The following is a 12,841-nucleotide window of genomic DNA, read 5'->3' as shown; positions in this document are numbered from 1 at the left end:
CTGATGCGAGGTAAAGGTCCGTCTGACGGCGAGGTAAAGGGCCGTCTGATGCGAGGTAAAGGGCCGTCTGATGCGAGGTAAAGGGCCGTCTGATGCGAGGTAAAGGTCCGTCTGACGGCGAGGTAAAGGGCCGTCTGACGGGGAGGTAAAGAGCCGTCTGACGGCGAGGTAAAGGGCCGTCTGATGCGAGGTAAAGGGCCGTCTGATGCGAGGTAAAGGGCCGTCTGATGCGAGGTAAAGGTCCGTCTGACGGCGAGGTAAAGGGCCGTCTGACGGGGAGGTAAAGGGCCGTCTGACGGCGAGGTAAAGGGCCGTCTGATGCGAGGTAAAGGGCCGTCTGATGCGAGGTAAAGGGCCGTCTGACGCGAGGTAAAGGGGTGAAAATATTCTAAATACAGTGTACACTTAGACTCATTATTTTAGGTGTCTAAAATCCGTTTGTCTGCTGCTCCCGTCCACAGCCGCTTTACCTCACCGTCAGACAACCCGTTCTGACGGGGAACTTTTATATCGCTCTCTTCAAACCCACCAGACTCCATAACAAAACCAGTCATTGTACCTCTCAGAACACACGAGAGTAAACTAACCCTTTCAGTTATTTCCAAACTTATCACAGCTAACGTCACTTTAAACATTTTAAAACTACCAGCTGTAAATGAGAAGCTGATGTCGTACCTCTACACCGGCCATGCTTCGGTTGCGAGGAAGATCCTGGTTTATGTGGTCGTGGTCGTGATCGTGGTCGTGGTCGTCCCGGCTGACTACAGCTGCCGGCGTCTGGCTCTCAGTGACCAGTCTGGCAGCAGACGCCCTGGTGGTCTCCCCCCCTGCAGGACTGGGTTGGTCCGGGCTGCCGTCTTGGCTCTTGTGAGCTTCATCTGGTTTCACCATCAGCTGGGCGCTGTACGCCGCCGTGGTGCCGGCCTCCTGAGCCGCCGTCGCCGCGGTCTTCTTGTCGTGCAGGTTGTGGTGACTGTCCTGATCTTTGGAGACTTCAGAGGCCTTTGGAAACTTTCCGGACTGTGGTGGTTCGCCGTGTTTCTGGTGATTCGAGTCGTTGCTATGGAGATGGTAGTGATGTTGGTGGTGGCCGTGGTGATGATGATGGTGGTGGTGATCGTGGTGGCCTGGTTGCTCATGGTGTTGCACCATAACAGTCCTGATGCGATCCAAGCCCACGTTCTGTAAGAGACGCTTTAAACCGGCCAGAGAGATGCTGCCGTTTTCTCCGTACCTGTTCGGTTGAACACCGTTAATCACCGTTAAACAACAATCATTCACTCGTCTATGTACAAAACTACCGCCACCAGGACTATTCTCATTTATCACTCCAGTATTTATGACCGTCCGAAGGGAGTTTACTGCTATTTATGTTCTAATTATTTAGATTTAACTGGATACAATCATTTCATTTTTAAACTTTTATCACACACAACAAAATGATTGCCCTGTGATTATTGTGCAGATTTTGGGGATTTAAAGCTAAAAATTCACATTTATTTTCATTGTTTTGTTTTTTTCCCAGTTAACTGTTAAATAATCAGAAACACAATAAAGCTCAAATATTTACAGTTCTGCTGTAACCTCTATTTAATTATTTTTGTTTAAATATTTTATTTAATTATATTCATATTATTTCATTATTTTTATATTCTGTTTTTTTTTTTACTCTTTTGTAAATGTACACAGTATGTACTCTGTATTTATCCTGTGTTGCTGGGAATCTGGTGTGTGAATTTATTTTATTCATTTATGATTATCATTACTATTTATTTATTTATTCATTTATCTCTATTCATAAATTTAAAAAAAATGAATTTATTTTATTTATAAGTTTTTATTTATTTTTGTTTTCTATTGTCATTAATATTAATTTACTTGTATTCATAAATTTAAAAAAATCATGATATATTTTAGTTTATAATTTTTATTTATTTATTATCATTACTATTTATTTATTTATGTTATTCATAAATTAAAAAATATATATTATAATTTAGATTTTATAATTTTTATTCATTTAATTATTTAGTTATATTTATTTATTATTATCATTACTATTTATTATTCATAAATTAAAAAACATGTATATTTTTATTTTATAATTTGCATTTATTTAATTATTTAGTTATATTTATTTATTATTATCATTATTATTTATTTATTCTTATTCATAAATTTAAAAAAAATATATTATATTTTTATTTTATTATTATTACTTTCTCTCATTTGTTTTTGATTAGTCTGTTTTCAATTTAAAGTTACTATCTATTAAATGTACATATTTTATTTGTTGTGGTTTAGGTTGTTGTAGTATTTTTTTGTAGTCTTAAGGAAACAATAGAAAATAAAAAATAATAAACACCTACCAAACGTCAGCAAAGCTCTGCTGATGAAGCGTGATTTCATCTTTCAGTGTTTTGTGGTGTAAATCAGAGCAAGCGACCGGTAAACTCTATGTTGTGGGTTATTATTAACTGACAGGAGCTCACCTGTTGAACAGAGCCTCCAGGTGTTCCCTCCGGCTCAGCTCGGCTCTGTGGGAGTCGACCACCGCCGACAGCAAACGCACCGCGCCGCTCGTCTCCGTGGCGGGCGGGCTGCAGTCTGAACCGGCCGACCCGTCGCCGCCGGACAAACTCACGCCGACGAGTAACATCAACACCAACATCGTCTCTGCCGGGAAACAAGTCAGAATATCATGACAGCAGCCTCATCTTTAGTGTTATACTTTATATTTAATGTATTCATTGTGACGTAAAATGTACTTAAGTACTTAAAGTCATACTACACTAGCAGTACAACCTCATACTACACTAGTAGTACAACCTCATACTATACTAGTAGTACAACCTAAAACTATACTAGTAGTACAACCTCATACTATACTAGTAGTACAACCTAAAACTATACTAGTAGTACAACCTCATACTACACTAGTAGTACAACCTCATACTATACTAGTAGTACAACCTAAAACTATACTAGTAGTACAACCTCATACTACACTAGTAATAAAACCTCATACTACACTAGTAGTACAACCTCATACTACACTAGTAGTACAACCTCATACTACACTAGTACAACCTCATACTATACTAGTAGAACCTCATACTATACTAGTAGTACAACCTCATACTATACTAGTAGTACAACCTCATACTATACTAGTAGTACAACCTCATACTATACTAGTAGTACAACCTCATACTACACTAGTAGTACAACCTCATACTACACTAGTAGTACAACCTCATACTATACTAGTAGTACAACCTCATACTATACTAGTAGTACAACCTCATACTATACTAGTAGTACAACCTCATACTACACTAGTAGTACAACCTCATACTATACTAGTAGTACAACCTCATACTATACTAGTAGTACAACCTCATACTACACTAGTAATACAACCTCATACTACACTAGTAGTACAACCTCATACTACACTAGTAGTACAACCTCATACTACACTAGTACAACCTCATACTATACTAGTAGAACAACCTCATACTATACTAGTAGTACAACCTCATACTATACTAGTAGTACAACCTCATACTATACTAGTAGTACAACCTCATACTACACTAGTAGTACAACCTCATACTATACTAGTAGTACAACCTCATACTATACTAGTAGTACAACCTCATACTACACTAGTAATACAACCTCATACTATACTAGTAGTACAACCTCATACTACACTAGTAATACAACCTCATACTATACTAGTAGCACAAACTCATACTATACTAGTAGCACAACCTCATACTATACTAGTAGCACAACCTCATACTATACTAGTAGCACAACCTCATACTATACTAGTAGCACAACCTCATACTATACTAGTAGTACAACCTCATACTATACTAGTAGTACAACCTCATACTACACTAGTAGTACAACCTCATACTATACTAGTAGTACAACCTCATACTATACTAGTAGTAAAACCTCATACTACACTAGTAGTACAACCTCATACTATACTAGTAGTACAACCTCATACTATACTAGTAGTACAACCTCATACTACACTAGTAATACAACCTCATACTACACTAGTACAACCTCATACTACACTAGTAGTACAACCTCATACTACACTAGTACAACCTCATACTATACTAGTAGTACAACCTCATACTATACTAGTAGTACAACCTCATACTATACTAGTAGTACAACCTCATACTATACTAGTAGTACAAACTCATACTATACTAGTAGTACAACCTCATACTATACTAGTAGCACAACCTCATACTATACTAGTAGTACAACCTCATACTATACTAGTAGTACAACCTCATACTATACTAGTAGTACAACCTCATACTATACTAGTAGTACAACCTCATACTATACTAGTAGTACAACCTCATACTATACTAGTAGTACAACCTCATACTACACTAGTAGTACAACCTCATACTATACTAGTAGTACAACCTCATACTATACTAGTAGTACAACCTCATACTACACTAGTAATACAACCTCATACTACACTAGTACAACCTCATACTACACTAGTAGTACAACCTCATACTACACTAGTACAACCTCATACTATACTAGTAATAGAACCTCATACTATACTAGTAGTACAACCTCATACTATACTACTAGTACAACCTCATACTATACTAGTAATACAACCTCATACTATACTAGTAGTACAACCTCATACTATACTAGTAGTACAACCTCATACTATACTAGTAGTACAACCTCATACTATACTAGTAGTACAACCTCATACTATACTAGTAGTACAACCTCATACTATACTAGTAGTACAACCTCATACTATACTAGTAGTACAACCTCATACTATACTAGTAATACAACCTCATACTATAATAGTAGTACAACCTCATACTATACTAGTAGTACAACCTCATACTATACTAGTAGTACAACCTCATACTATACTAGTAGTACAACCTCATACTACACTAGTAATACAACCTCATACTACACTAGTAGTACAACCTCATACTACACTAGTAGTACAACCTCATACTATACTAGTAGTACAACCTCATACTATACTAGTAGTACAACCTCATACTATACTAGTAGTACAACCTCATACTATACTAGTAGTACAACCTAATACTATACTAGTAATACAACCTAATACTATACTAGTAGTACAACCTCATACTATACTAGTAGTACAACCTCATACTATACTAGTAGTACAACCTCATACTATACTAGTAGTACAACCTCATACTATACTAGTAGTACAACCTCATACTATACTAGTAGTACAACCTCATACTATACTAGTAGTACAACCTCATACTATACTAGTAATACAACCTCATACTATAATAGTAGTACAACCTCATACTATACTAGTAATACAACCTCATACTATACTAGTAGTACAACCTCATACTACACTAGTAATACAACCTCATACTATACTAGTAGTACAACCTCATACTATACTAGTAGCACAACCTCATACTATACTAGTAGCACAACCTCATACTATACTAGTAGCACAACCTCATACTATACTAGTAGTACAACCTCATACTACACTAGTAGTACAACCTCATACTACACTAGTAGTACAACCTCATACTATACTAGTAGCACAACCTCATACTATACTAGTAGTACAACCTCATACTATACTAGTAGTACAACCTCATACTACACTAGTAGTACAACCTCATACTATACTAGTAGTACAACCTCATACTATACTAGTAGTACAACCTCATACTACACTAGTAATACAACCTCATACTACACTAGTACAACCTCATACTACACTAGTAGTACAACCTCATACTACACTAGTAGAACCTCATACTATACTAGTAGAACAACCTCATACTATACTAGTAGTACAACCTCATACTATACTAGTAGTACAACCTCATACTATACTAGTAGTACAACCTCATACTATACTAGTACAACCTCATACTATACTAGTAGTACAACCTCATACTATACTAGTAGTACAACCTCATACTATACTAGTAGTACAACCTCATACTATACTAGTAGTACAACCTCATACTATACTAGTAGTACAACCTCATACTATACTAGTAGTACAACCTCATACTATACTAGTAGTACAACCTCATACTACACTAGTAGCACAACCTCATACTATACTAGTAGCACAACCTTATACTATACTAGTAGTACAACCTCATACTATACTAGTAGTACAACCTCATACTATACTAGTAGTACAACCTCATACTACACTAGTAGTACAACCTCATACTATACTAGTAGTACAACCTCATACTATACTAGTAGTACAACCTCATACTACACTAGTAATACAACCTCATACTACACTAGTACAACCTCATACTACACTAGTAGTACAACCTCATACTACACTAGTACAACCTCATACTATACTAGTAGAACAACCTCATACTATACTAGTAGAACAACCTCATACTATACTAGTAGTACAACCTCATACTATACTAGTAGTACAACCTCATACTATACTAGTAGTACAACCTCATACTATACTAGTAGTACAACCTCATACTATACTAGTAGTACAACCTCATACTATACTAGTAGTACAACCTCATACTACACTAGTAGTACAACCTCATACTATACTAGTAGTACAACCTCATACTATACTAGTAGTACAACCTCATACTACACTAGTAATACAACCTCATACTATACTAGTAGTACAACCTCATACTATACTAGTAGTACAACCTCATACTACACTAGTAATACAACCTCATACTATACTAGTAGTACAACCTCATACTATACTAGTACAACCTCATACTATACTAGTAGTACAACCTCATACTATACTAGTAATACAACCTCATACTATACTAGTAATACAACCTCATACTATACTAGTAGTACAACCTCATACTATACTACTAGTACAACCTCATACTATACTAGTAGTACAACCTCATACTATACTAGTAGTACAACCTCATACTATACTAGTAGCACAACCTCATACTATACTAGTAGTACAACCTCATACTATACTAGTAGCACAACCTCATACTATACTAGTAGTACAACCTCATACTATACTAGTAATACAACCTCATACTATACTAGTAATACAACCTCATACTATACTAGTAATACAACCTCATACTATACTAGTAATACAACTTCATACTATACTAGTAGTACAACCTCATACTACACTAGTAATACAACCTCATACTACACTAGTACAACCTCATACTACACTAGTAGTACAACCTCATACTATACTAGTAGTACAACCTCATACTATACTAGTAGCACAACCTCATACTATACTAGTAGTACAACCTCATACTACACTAGTACAACCTCATACTATACTAGTAGAACAACCTCATACTACACTAGTATTACAACCTCATACTACACTAGTACAACCTCATACTATACTAGTAGAACAACCTCATACTATACTAGTAGTACAACCTCATACTATACTAGTAGTACAACCTCATACTATACTAGTAGTACAACCTCATACTATACTAGTAGTACAACCTCATACTATACTAGTAGTACAACCTCATACTATACTAGTAGTACAACCTCATACTATACTAGTAGTACAACCTCATACTATACTAGTAGTACAACCTCATACTACACTAGTAGTACAACCTCATACTATACTAGTAGTACAACCTCATACTATACTAGTAGTACAACCTCATACTATACTAGTAGTACAACCTCATACTACACTAGTAATACAACCTCATACTATACTAGTAGTACAACCTCATACTATACTAGTAGTACAACCTCATACTACACTAGTAATACAACCTCATACTATACTAGTAGTACAACCTCATACTATACTAGTACAACCTCATACTATACTAGTAGTACAACCTCATACTATACTAGTAATACAACCTCATACTATACTAGTAGTACAACCTCATACTATACTACTAGTACAACCTCATACTATACTAGTAGTACAACCTCATACTATACTAGTAGTACAACCTCATACTATACTAGTAGCACAACCTCATACTATACTAGTAATACAACCTCATACTATACTAGTAGCACAACCTCATACTATACTAGTAGTACAACCTCATACTATACTAGTAGCACAACCTCATACTATACTAGTAGCACAACCTCATACTATACTAGTAATACAACCTCATACTATACTAGTAATACAACCTCATACTATACTAGTAATACAACCTCATACTATACTAGTAATACAACCTCATACTATACTAGTAATACAACCTCATACTATACTAGTAATACAACCTCATACTATACTAGTAATACAACCTCATACTATACTAATAGTACAACCTCATACTATACTAGTAATACAACCTCATACTATACTAGTAGTACAACCTCATACTATACTAGCAGTACAACCTCATACTACACTAGTAGTACAACCTCATACTATACTAGTAATACAACCTCATACTATACTAGCAGTACAACCTCATACTATACTAGCAGTACAACCTCATACTACACTAGTAGTACAACCTCATACTATACTAGCAGTACAACCTCATACTATACTAGTAGTAGTCTCATACTATACTAGTAATACAACCTCATACTATACTAGTAGTACAACCTCATACTACACTAGTAGTACAACCTCATACTATAGTAGTAGCACAACCTCATACTATACTAGTAGCACAACCTCATACTATACTAGTAGCACAACCTCATACTATACTAGTAGCACAACCTCATACTATACTAGTAGCACAACCTCATACTATACTAGTAGTACAACCTCATACTATACTAGTAGTACAACCTCATACTACACTAGTAGTACAACCTCATACTATACTAGTAGTACAACCTCATACTATACTAGTAGTACAACCTCATACTATACTAGTAGTACAACCTCATACTACACTAGTAGTACAACCTCATACTATACTAGTAGTACAACCTCATACTATACTAGTAGTACAACCTCATACTACACTAGTAATACAACCTCATACTACACTAGTACAACCTCATACTACACTAGTAGTACAACCTCATACTACACTAGTACAACCTCATACTATACTAGTAGTACAACCTCATACTATACTAGTAGTACAACCTCATACTATACTAGTAGTACAACCTCATACTATACTAGTAGTACAAACTCATACTATACTAGTAGTACAACCTCATACTATACTAGTAGCACAACCTCATACTATACTAGTAGTACAACCTCATACTATACTAGTAGTACAACCTCATACTATACTAGTAGTACAACCTCATACTATACTAGTAGTACAACCTCATACTATACTAGCAGTACAACCTCATACTACACTAGTAGTACAACCTCATACTATACTAGTAGTACAACCTCATACTATACTAGCAATACAACCTCATACTATACTAGCAGTACAACCTCATACTACACTAGTAGTACAACCTCATACTATACTAGTAGTACAACCTCATACTATACTAGTAGTACAGTCTCATACTATACTAGTAATACAACCTCATACTATACTAGTAGTACAACCTCATACTATACTAGTAAGACAACCTCATACTATACTAGTAGTACAACCTCATACTACACTAGTACAACCTCATACTACACTAGTAGTACAACCTCATACTACACTAGTAGTACAACCTCATACTATACTAGTAATACAACCTCATACAATACTAGTAGTACAACCTCATACTATACTAGTAATACAACCTCATACTATACTAGTAGTACAACCTCATACTATACTAGTAGTACAACCTCATACTACACTAGTAATACAACCTCATACTACACTAGTAGTACAACCTCATACTACACTAGTAGTACAACCTCATACTATACTAGTAGTACAACCTCATACTATACTAGTAGTACAACCTCATACTATACAAGTAGTACAACCTCATACTATACTAGTAGTACAACCTCATACTATACTAGTAGTACAACCTCATACTATACTAGTAATACAACCTAATACTATACTAGTAGTACAACCTCATACTATACTAGTAGTACAACCTCATACTATACTAGTAGTACAACCTCATACTATACTAGTAGTACAACCTCATACTATACTAGTAGTACAACCTCATACTATACTAGTAGTACAACCTCATACTATACTAGTAGTACAACCTCATACTATACTAGTAGTACAACCTCATACTATACTAGTAGTACAACCTCATACTATACTAGTAATACAACCTCATACTATACTAGTAGTACAACCTCATACTATACTAGTAGTACAACCTCATACTATACTAGTAATACAACCTCATACTATACTAGTAGTACAACCTCATACTATACTAGTAATACAACCTCATACTATACTAGTAGTACAACCTCATACTATACTAGTAGTACAACCTCATACTACACTAGTAATAAAACCTCATACTACACTAGTAGTACAACCTCATACTACACTAGTAGTACAACCTCATACTACACTAGTACAACCTCATACTATACTAGTAGAACCTCATACTATACTAGTAGTACAACCTCATACTATACTAGTAGTACAACCTCATACTATACTAGTAGTACAACCTCATACTACACTAGTAGTACAACCTCATACTATACTAGTAGTACAACCTCATACTATACTAGTAGTACAACCTCATACTATACTAGTAGTACAACCTCATACTACACTAGTAGTACAACCTCATACTATACTAGTAGTACAACCTCATATTATACTAGTAGTACAACCTCATACTACACTAGTAATACAACCTCATACTACACTAGTAGTACAACCTCATACTACACTAGTAGTACAACCTCATACTACACTAGTACAACCTCATACTATACTAGTAGAACAACCTCATACTATACTAGTAGTACAACCTCATACTATACTAGTAGTACAACCTCATACTATACTAGTAGTACAACCTCATACTACACTAGTAGTACAACCTCATACTACACTAGTAGTACAACCTCATACTACACTAGTAGTACAACCTCATACTATACTAGTAGTACAACCTCATACTATACTAGTAGTACAACCTCATACTACACTAGTAATACAACCTCATACTATACTAGTAGTACAACCTCATACTACACTAGTAATACAACCTCATACTATACTAGTAGTACAACCTCATACTATACTAGTAGTACAACCTCATACTATACTAGTAGTACAACCTCATACTATACTAGTAGCACAACCTCACACTATACTAGTAGCACAACCTCATACTATACTAGTAGCACAACCTCATACTATACTAGTAGTACAACCTCATACTATACTAGTAGTACAACCTCATACTACACTAGTAGTACAACCTCATACTATACTAGTAGCACAACCTCATACTATACTAGTAGTACAACCTCATACTATACTAGTAGTACAACCTCATACTATACTAGTAGTACAACCTCATACTACACTAGTAGTACAACCTCATACTATACTAGTAGTACAACCTCATACTATACTAGTAGTACAACCTCATACTACACTAGTAATACAACCTCATACTACACTAGTACAACCTCATACTACACTAGTAGTACAACCTCATACTACACTAGTACAACCTCATACTATACTAGTAGAACAACCTCATACTATACTAGTAGTACAACCTCATACTATACTAGTAGTACAACCTCATACTATACTAGTAGTACAACCTCATACTATACTAGTACAACCTCATACTATACTAGTAGTACAACCTCATACTATACTAGTAGTACAACCTCATACTATACTAGTAGTACAACCTCATACTATACTAGTAGTACAACCTCATACTATACTAGTAGTACAACCTCATACTATACTAGTAGTACAACCTAATACTATACTAGTAGTACAACCTCATACTATACTAGTAGTACAACCTCATACTACACTAGTAGTACAACCTCATACTATACTAGTAGTACAACCTCATACTATACTAGTAGTACAACCTCATACTACACTAGTAATACAACCTCATACTACACTAGTACAACCTCATACTACACTAGTAGTACAACCTCATACTACACTAGTACAACCTCATACTATACTAGTAGAACAACCTCATACTATACTAGTAGTACAACCTCATACTATACTAGTAGTACAACCTCATACTACACTAGTAGTACAACCTCATACTATACTAGTAGTACAACCTCATACTATACTAGTAGTACAACCTCATACTATACTAGTAGTACAACCTCATACTATACTAGTAGTACAACCTCATACTACACTAGTAGTACAACCTCATACTATACTAGTAGTACAATCTCATACTATACTAGTAGTACAACCTCATACTACACTAGTAATACAACCTCATACTATACTAGTAGTACAACCTCATACTATACTAGTAGTACAACCTCATACTACACTAGTAATACAACCTCATACTATACTAGTAGTACAACCTCATACTATACTAGTACAAACTCATACTATACTAGTAGTACAACCTCATACTATACTAGTAATACAACCTCATACTATACTAGTAATACAACCTCATACTATACTAGTAGTACAACCTCATACTATACTACTAGTACAACCTCATACTATACTAGTAGTACAACCTCATACTATACTAGTAGTACAACCTCATACTATACTAGTAGCACAACCTCATACTATACTAGTAATACAACCTCATACTATACTAGTAGCACAACCTCATACTATACTAGTAGTACAACCTCATACTATACTAGTAGCACAACCTCATACTATACTAGTAGTAC

General features: G+C 35.2%; 1 protein-coding gene across 3 annotated transcripts in view; it reads right to left on the bottom strand.

Moving 5' to 3' along the window:
* The window catches only part of slc39a6 (solute carrier family 39 member 6), a 34,721-nt gene that overhangs the window by 15,120 nt on the left and 6,760 nt on the right, over window positions 1-12,841 (bottom strand). For all 3 annotated transcript variants that reach the window (XM_074649870.1, XM_074649872.1, XM_074649871.1), the window contains exons 2-3: window positions 2,493-2,676; window positions 676-1,234 (exon numbers count right to left, since the gene is read on the bottom strand). In XM_074649870.1, the coding sequence (XP_074505971.1) occupies window positions 676-1,234; window positions 2,493-2,671 (738 nt within the window). In that variant the 5' untranslated portion in view covers window positions 2,672-2,676. The remainder of the gene's footprint in view (window positions 1-675; window positions 1,235-2,492; window positions 2,677-12,841) is intronic.

Source organism: Sebastes fasciatus, chromosome 11 (genome assembly GCF_043250625.1).
Source record: "Sebastes fasciatus isolate fSebFas1 chromosome 11, fSebFas1.pri, whole genome shotgun sequence".
NCBI lineage: Eukaryota > Metazoa > Chordata > Actinopteri > Perciformes > Sebastidae > Sebastes > Sebastes fasciatus.
This window is presented reverse-complemented; position numbering and strand designations above follow the sequence as displayed.